General features: G+C 41.7%; 1 protein-coding gene across 1 annotated transcript in view; it reads right to left on the bottom strand.

The window, feature by feature from the left end:
• Positions 1–23,122, bottom strand: part of STAB2 (stabilin 2) — a 243,987-nt gene that overhangs the window by 216,522 nt on the left and 4,343 nt on the right. Inside the window, exon 2 of the mRNA XM_069764255.1 lies at positions 9,819–9,952. Coding sequence (XP_069620356.1) covers positions 9,819–9,952 — 134 coding nt within the window. The remainder of the gene's footprint in view (positions 1–9,818; positions 9,953–23,122) is intronic.

Genomic DNA, 23,122 nt, shown 5'->3' on the forward strand with positions numbered 1-23,122 from the left:
ACATTGTTGTACAATTTGTCCTGAGTACGCTGATACCTTACATGTGGGGGTAAACCACTGTTTGGGCGCATGACAGAGCTCGGAAGCGAAGGAGCGCCATTTGACTTTTCAATGCAAAATTGACTGGAATTGAGATGGGATGCCATGTTGCGTTTGTAGAGCCACTGATGTGCCTAAACATTGAAACCCCCACACAAGTGACACCATTTTGGAAAGTAGACCCCCTAAGGAACTTATCTAGAGGTGTGGTGAGCACTTTGACCCACCAAGTGCTTCACAGAAGTTTATAATGCAGAACCGTAAAAATAAAAAATCGTTTTTTCACAAAAATTATATTTTCGCCCCCCAATTTTTATTTTTCCAAGGGTAAGAGAAGAAATTGGACCCCAAAAGTTGTTGTACAATTTGTCCTGAGTACGCTGATACCCCATATGTGGGAGTAAATCACAGTTTGTGCGCATGGGAGAGCTCGGAAGGGAAGGAGCGCCGTTTGACTTTTCAATGCAAAATTGACAGGAATAGAGATGGGACACCATGTTGCGTTTGGAGAGCCACTGATGTGCCTAAACATTGAAACCCCCCACAAGTGACACCATTTTGGAAAGTAGACCCCCTAAGGAACTTATCTAGATGTGTGGTGAGCACTTTGACCCACCAAGGGCTTCACAGAAGTTTATAATGCAGAGCCGTAAAAATAAAACAAAAATTTATTCCCACAAAAATTATTTTTTAGCCCCCAGTTTTGAATTTTCCCGAGGGCAACAGGAGAAATTGTACCCCAAAAGTTGTTGTCCAATTTGTCCTGAGTGCGCTGATACCCCATATGTGGGGGGGAACCAAATTTATGGGCACAAAAGTGACACCAGTTTGGAAAGTAGACCCCCTAAGGAACTCATCTAGATGTGATGTGAGAGCTTTGAACCCCCAAGTGTTTCACTACAGTTTATAACGCAGAGCCGCGCAAATAAAAAATATTTTTTTTCCACAAAAATTATTCTTTAGCCCCCAGTTTTGTATTTTTCCAAGGGTAACAGGAGAAATTGGACCCTAAATATTATTGTCCAATTTGTCCTGAGTACGCTGATACCCGATATGTGGGGGGGAACCACCTTTTGAGCGCATGGCAGAGCTCGGAAGGGAAGGAGCATAATTTTGAATGCAGACTTAGATGGATTGGTCTGCAGGCGTCACATTGCGTTTGCAGAGCCCCATATGTACCTAAACAGTAGAAACCCCCCACAAGTGACCCCATTTTGGAAACTAGACCCCCCAAGGAACTTATCTAGATGTGTGGTGAGAACTTTGAATGCCCAAGTGCTTCACAGAAGTTTAGAATGCAGAGTCATGAAAATAAAAAATCTTTTTTTTTCCACAAAAAAGATATTGTAGCCCCCAAGTTTTTATTTTCACAAGGGTAACAGGAGAAATTGGACCCCAAAAGTTGTTGTCCAATTTGTCCTGAGTACGCTGATACCACATATGTGGGGGGAACCACCGTTTGGGCGCATGGGAGGGCTCGGAAGGGAAGGAGTGCCATTTGGAATGCAGACTTAGATGGAATGGTCTGCAGGCATCACATTGCAGAGCCCCTAATGTACCTAAACAGTAGAAACCCCCCACAAGTGACCCCATATTGGAAACTAGACCCCGCAAGGAACTTATCTAGATATGTTGTGAGAACTTTGAACACCCAAGTGTTTCACTACAGTTTATAGCGCAGAGCCGTGAAAATAAATAAATCTTTTTTTTTTCCCACAAAAATTATTTTTTAGCCCCCAGTTTTGTATTTTCCCAAGGGTAACAGGAGAAATTGGACCCCAAAAGTTGTTGGCCAATTTGTCCTGAGTACGCTGATACCCCATATGTTGGGGTAAACCCCTGTTTGGGCACACGGGAGAGCTTGGAAGGGAAGGAGCACTGTTTTACTTTTTCAACGCAGAATTGGCTGGAATTGAGATCGGATGCCATGTCGCGTTTGGAGAGCCCCTGATGTGCCTAAACAGTGGAAACCTCCCAATTATAACTGAAACCCTAGTCCAAACACACCCCTAACCTTAATCCCAACAGTAACCCTAACCACACCTCTAACCCAGACACACCCCTAACCCTAATCCCAACCCTATTCCCAACCGAAAATGTAATCGAAACCCTAACCCTTACTTTAGCCCCAACCCTAACCCTAACTTTAGCCCCAACCCTAACTGTAGCCTTAACCCTAGCCCCAACCCTAACCCTAACCCTAGCCCCAACCCTAACCCTAGCCCCAACCCTAACCCTAACCCTAGCCCCAACCCTAACCCTAACCATAGTCCTAACCCTAACCCTAACCCTAGCCCTAACCCTAGCCCTAACCCTAGCCCTAACCCTAGCCCTAACTGTTAAGGACTGGCGGAACGCACCAAGAATCAGATGTTATGGTATTAGGTGCGTTCGCAGTCCGAGGTCCACCGTGCAGGTAAAAGACCCTGCTGCTAGTAAGACGGACTATATGGCGGTACTAAGTATACACACATGGGTTAACTTCACCCTGCGTGAAGGAAGCGATCCTGTTGCATCACAGGACCGCAGTACCGCACATAAAGCGCGAGCAAGAAGTCAGCGGACTCAACCCCTACACAGGATTGAAGTCCGATTAGACACTTGCTGGCACAACACCGCAACTGGGTGTGTCAGAGGAACATAAATAATAATATTAAGGCACAAGAGTGCGTGCGGTGCCGCACTGACGGACGCCACTAATTACCCAGGCTTGGGTCAGGAAAGCGCAGAGCAAGCGCACAGCGCCGTACTGGCGGACACAGCAACTGGTAGCTGTAATGTGTGTTTCGTGCTGTTGGATAAGTCGGGCACTAGATAGCAAACATACACCTTCCGCAAACAGACATTCAATAGGGAGGGTTATTTAAAGAGCGACTTTCACTCACAACACACACACATATTTACAAGACAATACTAGCGCATGGCCGTGCGGTCATGCGCAGTTTATATAGCTGCAGCACAGGAAACAGCTACAGAAGTTTTGCCCTTTCAGGACCTGCCAAAAGGACCAATGGGATGTGCTGCAGTACCTGAGCATGTGACCCTCGATCTCCAACGGGAGATCCTGCCCTGGGCATGCTCAGACAGAGAAAAGCAGGACTTAGATCCAGAAACGTCCACTCGCCGCTGCCCAGCACTGGCTTCAATGGCAGAAGCAGGAAAAGCAGCAGTAACTCTTCGCACAGAGTCAGACTGAGCGAGACGCTGGGATCGACGTCCCTGCTGAGCAGACTCCACTGCGGCTGGAGAAGAATGGGAGACCGCAGTGGAGACGGATCGAGATTCCCCCTGTGCAGCAGAGGAAACTCGACTCCTAACACTAACCCTAACCCTAGCCCTAATGGGAAAATGGAAATAAATACAATTTTTTAATTTTTCCCTAACTAAGGGGGTGATGCAGGGGGGTTTGATTTACTTTTATATCGTTTTTTATAGTGGATTTTTATGATTGGCAGCCGTCACACACTAAAAGACGCTTTTTATTGCAAAAAATATTTTTTGCGTTCCCACATTTTGAGAGCTATAATTTTTCCATATTTTGGTCCACAGAGTCATGTGAGGTCTTGTTTTTTGCAGGACGAGTTGACATTTTCATTGGTAACATTTTCGGGCATGTGACATTTTTTGATCGCTTTTTATTCCGATTTTTGTGAGGCAGAATGACCAAAAACCAGCTATTCATGAATTTCTTTTGGGGGAGGCGTTTATACCGTTCCGCGTTTGGTAAAATTGATAAAGCAGTTTTATTCTTCGGGTCAGTACGATTACAGCGATACCTCATATATATCATTTTTTTATGTTTTGGTGCTTTTATACGATAAAAACTATTTTATCGAAAAAATAATTATTTTGAGAACTATAACTTTTTTATTTTTTGCTGATGATGCTGGATGGTAGCTCGTTTTATTGCGGGACAAGATGACGCTTTCAGCAGTACCATGGTTATTTATATCTGTCTTTTTGATCGCATGTTATTCCACTTTTTGTTCGGCGGTATGATAATAAAGCGTTGTTTTTGCCTCGTTTTTTTTTTTTTTCTTACGGTGTTTACTGAAGGGGTTAACTAGTGGGCTAGTTGGACAGTTTTATAGGTTGGGTCGTTACGGACGTGGCGATACTAAATATGTGTACTTTTATTGTTTGTTTGTTTTTATTTAGATAAAGAAATGTATTTATGGGAATAATATTTTTTTTTCATTATTTAGGAATTTTTTTATTTTTCTTTTTCTTTACACATTTGGAATTTTTTTTTAACTTTTTTACTTTGTCCCGGGGGGGACATCACAGATTGGTGATCTGACAGTTTGCACAGCACTCTGTCAGATCACCGATCTGACTTACAGCGCTGCAGGCTTACCAAGCGCCTGCTCTGAGCAGGCACTTGGTAAGCCACCTCCCTCCCTGCAGGACCCGGATGCCGCGGCCATCTTGGATCCGGGCCTGGAGCAGGGAGGGAGGTAGGGAGACCCTCGCAGCAACGCGATCACATCGCCTTGCTGCGGGGGTCTCCGGGAAGCCCGCAGGGAGCCCCCTCCCTGCGCTACGCTTCCCTGTACCACCGGCACATCGCGATCATGTTTGATCATGTTTGATCGGTCCGTGACCGCTCCTGGCACATAGTGCCGGATGTCAGCTGCGATAGGCAGCTGACACCCGGCCGCGATCGGCCGCGCTCCCCCCGTGAGAGCGGCCGATCGCGCTGGACGTACTATTCCGTCCTTGGGAAGTAGGGCCCACCCCACATGGACGGAATAGTACGTCCAGTGGCAGAAAGGGGTTAAACTTAAGTTTCTAGTATTCAGTACATATGGGGGTGTAGATGCCTCCTTGGTCTTTGCACTTTACAGTGGATGGCAAAAGTTTTCACCACCTTGGCGTTTTTCGCATTTTGCAACCTCACAACCTGGAATTTTACTTTTTTTAGAGGGCTGCATCAGTTCACGTAGAGAACATGCCTAAAACTGTGAACATTTGTTTTTCTGTTTATTGTGAAACAACCAACAAATAGGACAAAAGAACTGAAAACTTCAGTGTGCATAACTATTCACCCCCTAAAGTCAGTACTTTGTAGATCCTCCTTTTGCGGAAATCATAGCTGCAAGTTGCTTTGGATAAGTCTCTGTGAGCTTTCCACATCTTGCCACTGGGATTTTTGCCGATTCTTCCAGACAAAACTGCTCCAGCTCCTTCAAGTTAAATGGTTTCCTTAGGTGAACAGCAATCTTTAAATCTGACTACTGATTTTCAATGGAATTAAGGTCTGGGCTTTGACTAGGGCACTCAAACATTCACTGGTTCCCCCTCAAACAATTTGGGTGTTGCTTTAGCTTTGGGTCACTGTCCTGTTTAAAGTTGAACCTCTATCCCAGTCTCAAATCACTAACAAACAGGTTTTGCTCAATAATATCCCTGTATTTCGCACCATTAATCTTCCCCTTGACTCGGCCCATTTACCCAGTCACTGCTGTCAAAAAACATCCCCTTAGCATGATGCTTCCACCATAATGTTTCATTGCTGGGACGGTGCTTTTGGAGTGATGAGCTGTTTTAATTTGGCGCCAGACATAGCATTTACCTTGGTGGCCAAAAAGTTCAACTTTGGTCTCATCTGACAAGATTGCCTTCCTCCATACATTTGCAGAGTTTCCAACATATTTTTTTGGCACACTCAAAACAAGCCTTACAATTTTTGTGTGCAAGTAAAGGCTTTTTTCAGCCCATTCTTCCTTAAAGGCCACGGCTATGGAGTGTACGTCATATTGTGGTCGTATGGACAGATACTCCAGTCTCTGCTTTGGAACTTTGCAGCTCCTTCAGGCTTACCTTTAGTCTCTGTATTGCCTCTTAGATTAATGCCCTCCTTGCCCGGGCTGATTATTTTGGTGGGCTGCCATCTCACGGCAGGTTTATTGTGGAAATGTTTTCCATTTGATGATAATGGATTTGATGGTGCTCTGGAGGATTATCAGAGAATGGGATATTTTTTAATAAACCAACCCTGACTTATCAGCAGCTTAACTTTGTCCCTGACTTGTTTGGAGATTTCCTTGGTCTTCATGATGTTGTAGCATATGTGGCCAGAAAAGGTGTGTATGTACTGACAGACCATGGGACATTTAGATTGCACACAAGTGGACTTCCTTTCATTAAGCATGTGACTTTTGAAGGTAATTGCTTGCACCAGAAATTTTTAGGGGCTTCATATTAAAAGGGGTGAATACATATGCACATGACAATTTTTTTAACCCTCCCCTGTGATAAGCATTTTACTGTCTATGGACATTGTATACAAAGAGCCTGGTGTGTGTGAAGTTGGCTTTCTCAGCTCTGCTCCATTCTAAATCTAAAAACTATGATTTTGTCACAACTGCTGCACACAGTAAACTAAGTTATGCTTTGTTGGATTCAGAATCTCTTTTCCTACACTATGCTTCTCTCAGGTGAGGTAGCAAAAACTTGGTGACAGATTCCTTTAATAGGGTATATGTTCATGGAATCATAGAATGTTAGAGTTGGAAGGGACCTCCAGGGTTATAGTGTCCAACCCCCTGCTCAATGCAGGATTCACTAAGCCACTTCAGATGTCTGTCTAGCCTCTGTTTGAAGACTTCCATTGAAGGAAAACTCTCCACCTCTCGCGGCAGTCTGTTCCACTCAATGATCATCCTCATTGTCAAGAAGTTTATCTGTATCTTCTCACTTTCAGTTTTATTCAGTTTATTTATTTATTTCAGTTTATGTTTCCATGTGCAAATGAGAATAAGGATGATCTCTTTATACTGTGACATCCCTTCAGTTGTAGACAGCTTCTAAGTTTCCTTAGCCTTCTTTTTGCAAGGTAAACATTCCCAGATCCTTTAACCATTTCTTGTAAGACATAGCTTGCAGTGTGCTCACCATCCTGGTAGCTCTTCTCTGAACTTGCTCCAACCTTTCAATGTCTTTTTGAAAATGTGATGCCCAAAACTGCACACAGTATTCCAGATGAGGTTTGACTAAGGAGGAGTAGAGGGGGATAACTACTTCAAAAGATCTAGACTCTGTGCTTCTCTTAATACATCCCAGAACTTTTTTGCTGCTGTATCACACTGTTGACTTATGTGCAGTCTGTGATCTATCAGTACACCCAAGTCTTTTTTATACTGTACGTACTATTGCTTAGTTCTATTGCTCCCATTCTGTAGATGTAAGTTTTGTTTTTCTTGCCCAGATGTAGAATCTTGCATTTCTCCCTCTTAAATACCATTCTATTAGTCGCTGCCCACTGTTCAAGCTTATCTAGATCCTTTTGAATCCTTTCTCTGTCTTCTCTACTGTTAGCTATTAATGATGAACAAACGTGCTTGGATAAAATGTTATCCGAGTATGCTCGGATGCTATCAGAGTGTCTTCAGTGTGCTCTAATAATATGTTCAAGTCCCCACGGCTACATGTCTCGCGGCTGTTAGACCTCCGCAACACATGCAGGGTTTGCCTGTTTGTTAGGCAATCCCTGCATGTGTTGCTGCTGTCTAACAGCCATGAGACATGATGCCACGGGGACTCAAACATATTATTTGAGCATTTTGAAGACACTCAAGTAGTATCTGAGAACACTCGGGTAACATCTTATCCGAGCACGATCGCTCATCAGTATTAGCTACCACTCCTAGCTTTGCATCCTCTGCAAATATTATTAGCTTACTTTCAGTTCCCTTACTTACATCATTTATAAAAAAAGTTGAACAACACTGGGGCAAGGGTCAATTGGAAGTGCAACTATTTATTACCACTGTTTGAGAGTGTTCACTCAGCCAGTTATGAATCTGCTTAGCCGTAACTTTGTCAATCCCATACTTATTTTTCAACAAGGATAGTATGAGATACCTCAGCAAAGCATTTGATAAAGTCGAGATATACTATATCTACAGCTTTTCTCTGATCCATCCAGTCAGGGATTACATCACAGAAGGAAATTAGATTAGTCTGGCATGATTTGTTTGCTACAAACCTATGTGGGCTCTAGCTAATTACTGTATTCTTATCCCAGTACTTACATAGATGCTGTTTAATAAGTTGTTCAAAGAAATTTCCTGATATAGAAGTAATACTCACTGGCCTGTAATTTCCTGGCTCCATCTTCTTTCCTTTTTTGAAGATAGGGACAACATTTGCCCTTCTCCAATCTTCTGGCACTTCTCCTGTACTCAGGGATTTTTCAAAGATTCTGGATAGTGGTTCTGCAATTTCCTCTGCTGTCTCCTTCAGTACCTTGGGAAGTAATTCATTTGGACCAGATTTAAATTCAACTAAATTAGCTAAGTGTTCCCTCGCCATCTTTTTGTTCATAGATAGTGTGGATTATTTTATTCCTTTCTAGAGAACACAGATGCAAAATAGGAATTTAAAAGTTGCCCTTCTCAACATTATTTTGGACCACTTCGCCCTTTTCATCCTGTAAAAATCCTATAGCATCTTTGACTTTGACTTTGCTTTTGACATACCACCCAAATCCTCTTTTATTGCTTTTGGTCTCCTTTGCAAACTTCATTTCAATACTGGCTTTAGCTCTTCTAATGCTTGCCCTGCTTTCTATGCATGCAGCATTATATTCTTCATTAGATACGACCCTATCTTTTCATTTGATATACATTTTTTTTCCTTTTTAGCAAGTGTTTAAGCTTCGTGTTAATCAATCCTGGTTTCTTTAAATGGTTCAAATTCTTCCCTTCTTTCGAGATTGTTACTGATTCTGCAGTGAGAATTTCATTTAGCAAAATCTCAAATCTTTTTTGGACATTTTTGTCCTTCAGAACATACAGCCATTGCACCATTATTACCCTCTTTCTGAGTTCATTAAAATTTGCCATTTTGAAGTTCAACCTGAAAGTCTGAGTCCTCACAGATCTTCCTCCACTTGTAATCCAAAATTCAAGGATAGCAAGATTGCTGCCTTCTACATTCCCAGCCACCTTTACTTCCTCATCCATTTCCACCCTGTTAGTAAGAATTAGGACCAGGATGCCACATTCTCTTGTTCTCTCTTCTATGTTTTGAAAGTTAAAGTCAGCGAGAGAAGATCAGAATTTTCTGGACCCATTACTTTGACCTGAGAGAGAGTCCCAACAAATATTTGGATACTTAAAGGGACACTATCACCTGAATTTGGAGGGAACAATCTTCAGCCATAGGGGCGGGGTTTTCGGGTGTTTGATTCACCCTTTCCTTACCCGCTGGCTGCATGCTGGCTGCAATATTGGATTGAAGTTCATTCTCTGTCCTCCATAGTACACGCCTGCGCAAGGCAAGATTGCCTTGTGCAGGCATGTACTACGGAGGACAGAGAATGAACTTCAATCCAATATTGCAGCCGGCGGGTAAGGAAAGGGTGAATCAAACACCCGAAAACCACGCCCCTATGGCTGAAGATTGTTCCCTCCAAATTCAGGTGACAGTGTCCCTTTAAAATCTCCCATAATCACTGTCATACTTTTTTGCGAACAAAGACATCTGATATAAAAAAAAGTTCATCCATTTCTTCAGTCTGTCCAGGTGGCCTATGTTTTTGTAAGAAAACCCTATTACTGGTTGTTATATATTTATTGGATAGGAGATCATCAGTTTTCACAAAAGACAATTGTTTTAGTTGACACCTAAAGAGGTGTAAAAGAAAGAGGCGTAAAAAGAAGGTGTAAAAATAAAAGAAGAGAAAAACAATGTACAGAAGGAAAAACAACTGCTATTCAGATAGCACTATCAAATTATATTAATAATATCCACATATAGCAAAGGAAAATTACCTGCAGTCTCTTAATCCAATCCCAATACTGAGTTTCCTAAAACCACTGGTGCAATTCACTCCAGCACTAAAGGAACATGACTTGCATTCTGTTTTGGTAGTAATTATCTGTTTTTCATCACACCGGTTCTTTATCTGTGTTAGAACAGTAAATACATTTTAGTTATGAGCAAAGAAAAGAAATCAATTTTTTTAACATTTTTCTTTAATTCTTTTTATGCTCAGCAAATACATGTATAATAAATCATAAGTCCCAAACCTTCCCGCTAACCTTTCACCACTCCCTGCTGAACCAAGTAAATTATAACTTAACCCCTTAGTGACAGAGCCAATTTGTACTTAATGACCAAGCCAATTTTTACAATTCCGACCACTGTCACTTTATGAGGTTATAACTCTGGAACGCCGAAATGGATCCCACTGATTCTGAGATTGTTTTTTCATGACATATTGTACTGTTAGTGGTAAAAATTTTTTCGATATTACTTGCGTTTATTTATAAAAAAAAACAAACAGAAATTTGGCAAAAATTTTGAAAATTTAGCAATTTTCAAACTTTTAATTTTAGCACCCTTAAATCAGAGTCATATTGCACAAAATAGTTAGTAAATAACATTTTCCACATGTCTACTTTATATCAGCACAATTTTGAAAACATTTTTTTTTTGTTAGGAAATTATAAGGGTTAAAAGTTGATCCACGATTTCTCATTTTTCCAACAAAATTTGCAAAACCATTTTTCTTAGGGACCAACTCACATTTGAAGTGAGATTGGGGTTCAGTATAACAGAAAATACCCAAAAGTTACACCATTCTAAAATCTGCACCCCTCAAGGTGCACAAAACCACATTCAAGAAATGTATTAACCTTTCAGGTGCTTCACGAGAACTAAAGCAACGTGGAAGAAAAAAATGAACATTTTACTTTTTTCACTAAATATTTACTTTGGAACCAAACTTTTTATTTTCGCAAGGGTATGTGGACAAAATGGACCACAAAATTTGTTGTTCGATTTCTCCTGAGTACGCCGATACCCTAAATGTGGGGGAAAGCTACTGTTTGAGAGCATGGCAGGGCAAAGGAGGGAGGGAGCACTGGTTATTTTTTAACGCAAAATTGGCTGGAATCAATGGCCATGTCGTGTTTGGAGACACCCTCATGTACCTAAACAGTGGAAACGCCCCATTTCTAACTCCTACCCTAACACAGCCCTAAACCCAACCATAACCCCAACACACCCCTAACCCTAATCCCAACCCTAATCATAACCCTAACCACAACCCTAACCTCAACACCACCCTTCCCCCAACACCGGTCCATAACCCTAACACCAACAAAACCCTAACCCCATCCCTAGCTCCAACACTAACCCTAGCCCCAACCCTAACCCTAGCTTTAAACCCAATCCTAACCCTAGCCCCAAACCTAGCCATAGACTAACCCTAACCCTAGCTCTAACCCTAGCACAATCCTAACCCTAGCCACAACCCTAACCCTAGCACCAATCCTAACCCTAGCTCAACCCTAACCCTAGCTCTAACCCTAGCACCAACCCAAACTAGCACCAATTCTAACTGTAGCCCAACCCTAACCCTAGCTCTAACACTAATGCTAACCCTAGCCCAATCTTAACCCTAGCTCTAACCCTAGCACCAATCCTAACACTAGCCACAACCCTAACCCTAGCACCAATCCTAACCCTAGCTCAACCCTAACCCTAGCTCTAACCCTAACCCTCTGATTGTTCCACTCCTGGTTTTGGCTTACAAATACTGAGGTAAAATACTGACCAAATACTGAATGTGTGACCGCAGCCTATTTGTTGCATTTCAAGCTTAGAGAGTAACACAGACGTTGGCCAGTCTGTGCTACTATAGTGCTCTAGCAACAATATACATTTTTTTTGCAGAACTGTTATAAAAATTGTGGCAACACCTGCAAATAGAATTTAAGAAAAAGGCACATAAGCATATAACCATATAGTATTAACAAAATGTTGAGAACCCTAAAAAAATCCCTTTCTATTAAACCATATAACTTAACTTTTAATCAGTAGACATTTAAAAATACTTAGGGTATGAAAAAGTCTAAAATTGTCCCTAATCTGCCTCTTAATGAAATTAATTCTTGTAATTATGTGTAGGAATAAGCGTTGGATGACACCCGAGGTGCTAACACTTATTGGCAGAATAGAACAAACAAGATTAAAGCACTGGTCCCTCTAACATGTTTCACCACATTTGCAGCATTATATAGCTATATATAACTATATATAGCCTTTGTGTATAATCTATGTCTGGATGACATTACCATAAATAGTGCGAATTAGTTAAATATGCATATAAAAATGAAGGTCAGTTCCTGCAAGTTGTAAAAGGTTCTCTCATTGGACATAGATTATACACAAAGTCTACATATAGATGGTAAGTTTGTGTTCCCGTGCGGTCGGCGGGCGCATCAAAACAACGCATCCACATGCATCCGCATGTCCTGTGTACCCAATGTTAAAGATAGGTACGCAGGACGCATACAGACGTAGGTGGACCTAAATGGAAGAAGTGCAGAAGTGGGCGGAGCTTCAGGGAGGAAGTACGCAGCCGTCCGCAAAGCCCCGATACGCAAGTGTGAACGTAGCCTAAGAGTACTTATTCCCTCATTACAGTTTTAAAATGGCAATCAAGAATAAGGCTGCAGCGCCCCCCAGGGTGGGAAAATCTACTTGGGGTAGCAGAGACCCCAGAGAACATGATTAAGGCTGGATTTGCCCATGTCCAATCATGTGATCACCGTTATTCAATGAATAACGGTGATCACAAAAAAAAGTGTGGCTGCTGTATCAATGCTTTCTCTCTCCTCTGTCGTGATGCCCTCCAAGACCCCCTGATACCTCTGCCATTCTCCTCCTGATCAGTGCTCCAGCCCGGCATCGTCTTCTTGGAAAAAAAATGGAGGGTGCATGCGCAGTGTGCCTGCCGAGAAATGTTAAAAAAAGAAGTGGTAAATGGCTGTGGGTTGGGGTGTGGCAAGAGGCGACAAAAAAAGAATCATCTGCCAGCCATCTTGTCCTGTCTGTATAATCTCTTTTCCATCCTCCTCTGCCCAGGAGCTGTGGTATGATCAGACCATGTCCTTGCACAGTCAGACACAGCCATTACACAGTACACAGCAGGGGCACATTTATAAGATTATCTCCGCGCACAACAATTTTTTATTAAAACACATTACGTTGTGGAACTTTTTAGATCTATAGATTACAATGTTGATTAAATTAACTTTGGCTGTAGGAAACCCCTTTTAGCCCTTCACCCCCCAAACCCGTTTTCACCTTCATGACTAGGCTAAATTTTACTATTTTGACCAGTGTCACTTTATGTGCTCTGAAACGCTTCAACAGATGCCACTGATTCTGAGATTAATTTTTCGTAACATAGAATGCTTCACATTAGTGGTAGAATTTGTTGATTATATTTGTGGAAAAATCTATAATATGGCCAAAAATTTTGAAAATTTTGCAATTTTCAATTTTTTTTTGTACTGAAGTCAGAAAGTTATGTCACAAAATAGCTAATAAATAACAATTAACACATGTTTAATTTACAGCAGCACATTTTTTGAAACATATATATTTTTTGTTAGGAAATTAGAAGGGTTAAAAGTAGAGATAGGCAGATCCCTAGATGTTCAGGTCTGCCAAGTTTGGCTGAACAGTTAAAAAAGGTTTGGGCTTGAGTACCAGAACAGTACCTGGATGCGAACCCGAACCTCATTGACTTGAATAGGGGGCCCTAACATCCAATTCTTGCCATGCTGTCATGTGCATGACATCACGACAAACACTGCTTCTGATTGGCAGTAAAATCATTACTGCTGGTCAGAGAGCCACGGTTCCCACACTGTCAAATGACAGCGTGAGCCTGCATCTGTGATCGGAGGTATAAAGTTTATCTCTGGTCACTGGCATGGGCTGTTGGGACTACTGCTCCCACCAACCTATGCCTGCTGCTGCTAATAACAGCGAGAGCAGGGGTGGCTAATCGTAGTATTCATCATCCGGCACCTGCACTCTAAATAAATAATTAAAAAATAAAAATGGTGTGGTTCCCCTGTATTTTGGATAACCAGCCAGGCAAAAAACTCACAGCTGGGGTTTGCAACCCTTAGCTGTCAGCGTTTGAAAGGCTGGTTATCAAAAATAGAGGTATCCCCACGCTATTTTTTAAAAATAATTGAAATAAATTATTTTAAAAAATGACCTGGGGTCCCCCTCATTTTTGACAACCAGCCTTGCTAAAGCAGACAGCTGGGGCTGGTATTCTCATGCTGGTAAGGGGCCATGGATATTGCACCCCAGCTTAAAAATAGCCGCCCGCAGCCACCCAGAAAAGGCACATCTATTAGATGCGCCAATGCTGGTGCTTTGCCCAACTCTTCCCACTTGCCCTGTAGCGGTGGTAAGTGGGGTTCATATTTGTGGGGTTGATGTCACCTTTGTATTGTCCGGTGACATCAAGCCCACGGCTTAGTAATGGAGAGGCGTCTATATACAGGACGCCTCTCCATTACTGATTCTATAGTTATATTGTAAACACACAGCCAGAGTAAAGTGCTTTAATTGAAAGAATGACACACACTCCTTTAATGATTCTAAATGAAACCATGCTCACATCATTGTTCATTCCATTAAAGCCATCGTCTACTGTAATAAAATAAAAACAACCATGTCCCTCACCTGTCAGTCGTTCTGTCCCGCGTTGTAATCCATGTCTGGGGATAAACAGTTTTTAACCTAAACGGTGCCAAGATGTGACTGTCCAGACTAAGAACCACTGGGAGAATCAGCTGCTGCGAGCGCAGCATCAGTGACTAACGGTGACGTTCCTTGGTGAGATTCCTGCCATCACAGTGAGAAAGTCTCAAGGGGCAGCGCTGAACTCAGATAGTTCACTGTGAGAAATGGGAGCAGTAGTCTCATCATCTGAAGACAGTGACCGGAGGAAAGCTTTATACCTCCGATCACAGCTGGGGATTCATGCTGATTAGAAGCAGTGTTTGCTGCGCTGTCATGTACATGACAGTGCGACAAATACCTTGTGTTTGGGGGCCTAAACAGAATAGTAACACGGACTTCCTGAAGTCCATATTCGGTGTCCGCCCATCTCTAGTTAAATGTTGACAGACGATTTCTCATTTATACAACAAAATTTACAAAGCCATTTTTTTAGGGACCGCATCACATTTGAAGTGACTTTGAGGGGGTTTATTTGACAGAAAATAGCCAAAAGTGACACCATTCTAAAAACTGCATCACTAAAAGTCCTCAAAACCACATTCAAAAAGTTTATTAACCCTTCAGGTGCTTCACAGGAACTGGAACAATATGGAAGGAAAAAATGAACATTTAACTTTTTTTCACAAAAAAGTAACTTTACACCTAATTTTATTTTCACAATGGTAACAGGAGAAACTGGACCTGAAAATATGAAGTGCAATTTCTCCTCAGCAAGCAGATACCCCAAATGTGGGGGAAAACTACTGTTTGGATGCAGGGTTTGAAAAGGAAGGAGCGCCCTTTGACATTTTGAATGCAAATTTGCTGGATTCAATAATGTTTGGAGAGCTTCTAATGTGCTAAGCCCCTGTTGTGCCTACACAGTGTAAAACAGTGTAAAATACCCTCAAGTGACCCCATTGTGGAAGCTAGACCACTCCAGAAACTTATCTAGATGTGTGGTGGGTACCTTGAACCCGCAAGTGCATCATAGAAGTTTATAATGTAAAGCCATGAAAATAATAAAACAAAAATCTTTTTTTCTCACAGAAATGTATTTTAACCCCCAAATTTTGCATTTTCACAAGGGTATCAGGAGAAAATTCCCCATACAATTTGTTTTACAATTAATCCTGAGTACGCCAATACCCAATAGTTGAAGGAAAAAAATTGTATCGGTGCACTGCAGAGTTCAGAATGGAAGAGGGCCATTTCACTTTTTGAATGCAAAATTTGCTGGAATAATCTGCGGAGTTTAGAGAGCCATTGATGTGCCTAAACAGTGGAAATCCACACAAGGGACCCCATTTTGGAAACTAGACCCCTCATGGAACTTATTGTGTGTTGAGCACCTTGAACCCCCAGGTGCTTCACAGAAGGAATACGCAGATATCTCATATGTGAGGAAAACTACTGCTTGTGTGCACAACAGCACCTATGTACCTATGACACCTATGTAATGTATCTAGTTGTGTGGTGAGCACCTTGAATCCAAAGGTGCTTAACAGAAGTTTGTACCGTAGAGCTGGTAAAATAAAAAAAAAAATGTTCTTTTAGCTCCAAACATTTTATTTTGAGAAGGGTAACAGCAGAAAATGGACCCCAGAGTTTGCTGTGCAATTTCTCCTGAGTATACCCCATATGTCGAAAAAACTACTGTTTGGGTGCACAGCCAGGCTCAGAAAGGAAGGAGTGACATTTTGGATTGCAGATTTTGATGGAATGGTCTGTGGGTGTCATATCACGCTTGGAGAGCACCTGATGTGCCTAAACAGTGGAAACCTCCCAAAATGACCCCATTTTGGAAACTTGACCTTCCAAGTAATTTATCTAGACATGTGCTGAGCACCTTGAACCAACAGGTGCTTTAAAGAATTTTACAACGTTGATCTGTTGATCTTTTTTAGCCCCACATTTTTCATTTTTGCAAGGAAAGCAGGAGAAAATGAACCCCAAAAATTGTTGTGAAATTTCTCCTGAGTACACAGATACCCCATATGTGGTCAAAAACTACTTCTGAGATGCCAGAACAGCAAAAAAACCCATAAGTGACCTCATTTTACAAATTACAACTCTCAACAAATTCATCTAGGGGTGCTTTGATTATATTGACACCACAGCTGGGTCACCAAATTTTATAAAATTGGGCAGTGAAAAAAAAATTAAAATTTTTACCACCAAAAATTTTGTATTAGCCCCAGATTTTCACACTAAGAAAGTGGTAAAAATGTCAAAAATTTGTCCAGCAATTTCTGCTGAATATAGAAATATCCCATAAGTAGTGGTACTGTACTGCTTAGCCATAAGGAGAGACTCAGGAGGAATGGAGCACTATTTCTCTTCTGGAGCCCAGCTTTTCCTTGAATAGTTTGCAAATGCCATTTTACAGAACCCCCAAGTGCTAGAAAAGCAGAATTCCCCTCAAATTACCCCATTTTGGAAATTATACTCCTTTGGGAGTTTATCTACAGGTATAGTGACGATTTTGAATCCATGGGTGTTTTCCAGATACAAGTACCAGTGTATGATGCTGAGTGAAAATTGCAAACTGCCATTGTAGTGCCCAATACATTGAGCCACCAGTACTTTGTATTCCCCAGTACATTATGTCTAGCTTGTGATTCTGGAGACATGCACCTGTAAATAAGGCGGGATCTCTTCGCTACAGAAATGCCAAACTTGGGATCACATTTATTTGGCACGCTACGCTGAACATTTATATCGGAGTTTCCATCTAAATCTCTAAGTGACTTGATTCAAAGGAAACTCTTGTGGGATACATTCACGATAATGAGGTAGCAGAGTTACTCTGGACTCCGTCTGGACTCTGTTCAGCATTGTCCGTTTGAGAAGTGCACAAAATTGTGGTCGACTGCGCTTTCATGCATGCCTAAAAAGACAGACGCCACCGGATCATAGGACAAATGGCATCCACAGTGCCTCCATCTGCCTCATTATAGGGAATCTTTCACGGTGAATCCTGTCTGAATCATGTAGTTTAGAGAGTAGTTTACACGGAAGCTCCAGTGTAAGCGCTCGGCTCAGAGTGCAGGATGAATGTGAGCTGAGCCTTAGGCTGCCGTCACACTACCAGGGATTCAAGCTTGAGGAGGCTAATTTGCATATTCCAGGTGCCTTCTGGGAAAAGCGAAGAGTCTCCCTAAGCTAGAAGATCGTTGGGTACAGCCGGGACCAGCTGCTTGGAAAGCATCACCAAACCGCGCGCCTTAAGGCGCGCTAATTTTTGCCTGTAGGACATTATTGCAAGAGAGCTTGGCTGAGTAGATTACACAAGAAGGAAAACACACAGCAAGTCGGCAAGATCTAGGAGCAACATGGCAGATGTGACAACCTACATGGTGAGCTGCAGCATGTGCTACATGTTCACAGATCGACCAGAAGAAGAATCAAATTTCACCTGTCAGAAGTGTAGACTAGTGGCCCTTTTAGAAGAAAAGGTGCGGGGTCTGGAAGAAAGAATAGCAACTTTGAAACTCATTTCTAGACAGAACAGAAGCATCTCTACTGGTCACAGAAGGTGAAAAAAGTGTCAGAAAACCTCCAAAAGCAGATGAGTGGAAGCATGTGACCAAAAGAAGCAAGAAGACCATGGAGAAATCACCAACCACACAACTGAAGAACCGATATCAAATCTTTGTAGAGGATGAAGATGGCACACCTAAGGATGAAGCAATACCAGCAAGCAAAAAAGAAAAGGGCACACAGCAACAAGTGACAGCAAAAAGTACAGCCAAGAAGCAACGAAGAGTTGTGGTGGTGGGAGACTCACTACTGAGAGGCACAGAAGCAGCCATCTGCAGACCGGACATAACTGCAAGAGAAGTATGCTGCCTTCCAGGTGCGATGATCAAGGATGTGACCGATAGGATACCAAAGCTCTTCAGCTCCAAGGACGTCCACCCATTTCTTCTGATACATGTTGGCACCAATGACACGGCAAGGAAGGACCTACCGACAATCTGCAAAGACTTTGAAGAGTTGGGGAAGAAAGTAAAGGAACTGGATGCACAGGTAGTTTTTTCTTCTATCCTTCCAGTAGACGGGCATGGCACCAGGTGATGGAACAGGATCCTTGATGCAAACAACTGGCTAAGACGATGGTGCAGACAACAAGGATTCGGATTCGTGGACCACGGTGTGAATTACTTGTACGATGGACTCCTCGCCAGAGACGGACTACACCTCAACAAACCTGGGAAACACACATTCGCCAGAAGACTCGCTACACTCATCAGGAGGGCGTTAAACTAGAAGAAGAGGGGACGGGAAGAAAAACATTAGACTTGAACAAAGAAGACCCAGGAAAACATACTCAGAAGGGAGGTAAGAACATTTCTAAAACAATCCACAGCGAGGAGATTGGAACAAAACAAAATCCTCTAAACTGCATGCTCGCAAACGCCAGAAGCCTGGCAAACAAGATGGAAGAACTAGAAGCAGAAATATCTACAGGTAACTTTGACATAGTGGGAATAACCGAGACATGGTTAGATGAAAGCTATGACTGGGCAGTTAACTTACAGGGTTACAGTCTGTTTAGAAAGGATCGTAAAAATCGGAGAGGAGGAGGGGTTTGTCTCTATGTAAAGTCTTGTCTAAAGTCCACTTTAAGGGAGGATATTAGCGAAGGAAATGAGGATGTCGAGTCCATATGGGTCGAAATTCATGGAGGGAAAAATGGTAACAAAATTCTCATTGGGGTCTGTTACAAACCCCCAAATATAACAGAAACCATGGAAAGTCTACTTCTAAAGCAGATAGATGAAGCTGCAACCCATAATGAGGTCCTGCTTATGGGGTACTTTAACTACCCGGATATTAACTGGGAAACAGAAACCTGTGAAACCCATAAAGGCAACAGGTTTCTGCTAATAACCAAGAAAAATTATCTTTCACAATTGGTGCAGAATCCAACCAGAGGAGCAGCACTTTTAGACCTAATACTATCTAATAGACCTGACAGAATAACAAATCTGCAGGTGGTCGGGCATCTAGGAAATAGCGACCACAATATTGTACAGTTTCACCTGTCTTTCACTAGGGGGACTTGTCAGGGAGTCACAGAAACACTGAACTTTAGGAAGGCAAAGTTTGACCAGCTTAGAGATGCCCTAAATCTGGTAGACTGGGACAATATCCTCAGAAATAAGAATACAGATAATAAATGGGAAATGTTTAAGAACATCCTAAATAGACAGTGTAAGCGGTTTATACCTTGTGGGAATAAAAGGACTAGAAATAGGAAAAACCCAATGTGGCTAAACAAAGAAGTAAGACAGGCAATTAACAGTAAAAAGAAAGCATTTGCACTACTAAAGCAGGATGGCACCATTGAAGCTCTAAAAAACTATAGGGAGAAAAATACTTTATCTAAAAAACTAATTAAAGCTGCCAAAAAGGAAACAGAGAAGCACATTGCTAAGGAGAGTAAAACTAATCCCAAACTATTCTTCAACTATATCAATAGTAAAAGAATAAAAACTGAAAATGTAGGCCCCTTAAAAAATAGTGAGGAAAGAATGGTTGTAGATGACGAGGAAAAAGCTAACATATTAAACACCTTCTTCTCCACGGTATTCACGGTGGAAAATGAAATGCTAGGTGAAATCCCAAGAAACAATGAAAACCCTATATTAAGGGTCACCAATCTAACCCAAGAAGAGGTGCGAAACCGGCTAAATAAGATTAAAATAGATAAATCTCCGGGTCCGGATGGCATACACCCACGAGTACTAAGAGAACTAAGTAATGTAATAGATAAACCATTATTTCTTATTTTTAGGGACTCTATAGCGACAGGGTCTGTTCCGCAGGACTGGCGCATTGCAAATGTGGTGCCAATATTCAAAAAGGGCTCTAAAAGTGAACCTGGAAATTATAGGCCAGTAAGTCTAACCTCTATTGTTGGTAAAATATTTGAAGGGTTTCTGAGGGATGTTATTCTGGATTATCTCAATGAGAATAACTGTTTAACTCCATATCAGCATGGGTTTATGAGAAATCGCTCCTGTCAAACCAATCTAATCAGTTTTTATGAAGAGGTAAGCTATAGGCTGGACCACGGTGAGTCATTGGACGTGGTATATCTCGATTTTTCCAAAGCGTTTGATACCGTGCCGCACAAGAGGTTGGTACACAAAATGAGAATGCTTGGTCTGGGGGAAAATGTGTGTAAATGGGTTAGTAACTGGCTTAGTGATAGAAAGCAGAGGGTGGTTATAAATGGTATAGTCTCTAACTGGGTCGCTGTGACCAGTGGGGTACCGCAGGGGTCAGTATTGGGACCTGTTCTCTTCAACATATTCATTAATGATCTGGTAGAAGGTTTACACAGTAAAATATCGATATTTGCAGATGATACAAAACTATGTAAAGCAGTTAATACAAGAGAAGATAGTATTCTGCTACAGATGGATCTGGATAAGTTGGAAACTTGGGCTGAAAGGTGGCAGATGAGGTTTAACAATGATAAACATGGGAAGAAGGAATCAATATCACCATTACACACTGAATGGGAAACCACTGGGTAAATCTGACAGGGAGAAGGACTTGGGGATCCTAGTTAATGATAAACTTACCTGGAGCAGCCAGTGCCAGGCAGCAGCTGCCAAGGCAAACAGGATCATGGGGTGCATTAAAAGAGGTCTGGATACACATGATGAGAGCATTATACTGCCTCTGTACAAATCCCTAGTTAGACCGCACATGGAGTACTGTGTCCAGTTTTGGGCACCGGTGCTCAGGAAGGATATAATGGAACTAGAGAGAGTACAAAGGAGGGCAACAAAATTAATAAAGGGGATGGGAGAACTACAATACCCAGATAGATTAGCGAAATTAGGATTATTTAGTCTAGAAAAAAGACGACTGAGGGGCGATCTAATAACCATGTATAAATATATAAGGGGACAATACAAATATCTCGCTGAGGATCTGTTTATACCAAGGAAGGTGACAGGCACAAGGGGGCATTCTTTGCGTCTGGAGAAGAGAAGGTTTTTCCACCAACATAGAAGAGGATTCTTTACTGTTAGGGCAGTGAGAATCTGGAATTGCTTGCCTGAGGAGGTGGTGATGGCGAACTCAGTCGAGGGGTTCAAGAGAGGCCTGGATGTCTTCCTGGAGCAGAACAATATTGTATCATACAATTATTAGGTTCTGTAGAAGGACGTAGATCTGGGGATTTATTATGATGGAATATAGGCTGAACTGGATGGACAAATGTCTTTTTTCGGCCTTACTAACTATGTTACTATGTTACACTAGCAGTATTTGGTCAGTATTTTACATCAGTATGTGTAAGCCAAAACCAGGAGTGGAACAAATAGAGGAAAAGTATAACAGAAACATATGCACCACTTCTGCATTTATCACCCACTCCTGGTTTTGGCTTACAAATACTGATGTAAAATACTGACCAAATACTGCTAGTGTGATGGCAGCCTTACTGTGATCTTTGGGAGGCAGAATGAAAAAATCAACAGCAGGTAAAGAATTGGTTTTATCTATTTTTTCCACCATTCTTGTGTGGTATTATAAGTGATTAGGCGACTTTATTTTTCGAGTCGGTGTGATTACAGAGATGCTAGATCTATTTTTTTTATGTTTGGCTGCTATCACGCATTAATAGATGCTTTTTAATGATCAACGATATTTTGATATAGGTATAGTTTTTCCATATTCCGTATGACAGAGTAGTGTAATCGCTTGTTTCTTGTGGGACGAGTTGATGTTTTAACTGGTACAATTTTTGGGCAAATGTCATTTTTTGATCTCTTTCTGTTACAATTTTGAATTGAACAAAAACCAGCAATTCAGGAAATTTTTTTTTATATACCATTTCCCGTGTAGTAAAATTGATAAGGCAGCTTTATTACTTGGGTCATTTTTTTTATGTTTTGGCGCTTTTACACAATAAAAACTATTTTATAGAAAAAAAATATTATTTTTGCATTGCTATATAAATAGCCATAACTTTTATTTTTCCGCTGATGTAACTGTAAAGCGGCTTGATTTTTGCAAAAAGGTTTAACAATCATAAATGTAAGGTTATGACATTCTCATAGATACATACCATGGGAGAGAAGCAGGACAAAGGCACAGCTGTATGACCTCGGGTTGATGAAGCTGCACACACACGAGGGATTACGGGTGCCACTTCCAAAGAAAAAGAATCTGTATGTCCATAGAAAAGAAAGCGGATTGGCACATACCATCCCCTATTTCATTACCTTAGTCACACAGTGCACAGTGCACAGGCTCTGTCACCTGTTAGTTGTTGGCACACAGCTCCTCTGCCTGTAAGCTGGTTCATGTGTGCTCAGTGACATGGACACTTCTCAGTGTATAGCACAGACTTACAGGACAATCAGCTGAAAGGGCAGAAGGAGCACTTCTCCTCAGTGTTTACAGCACTGCTCCTTTTGCCCTGTCCGCTGCCTCCTGTGTTCTCAGTGACATCGGCACTTCTCGGTGTTTTTTATTCTGTCAGCTGTTGGCTTCTGTGTTGCCTGTG

The sequence above is a fragment of the Ranitomeya imitator genome, chromosome 4 (assembly GCF_032444005.1).
Source record: "Ranitomeya imitator isolate aRanImi1 chromosome 4, aRanImi1.pri, whole genome shotgun sequence".
NCBI classification, from domain to species: Eukaryota; Metazoa; Chordata; class Amphibia; order Anura; family Dendrobatidae; genus Ranitomeya; species Ranitomeya imitator.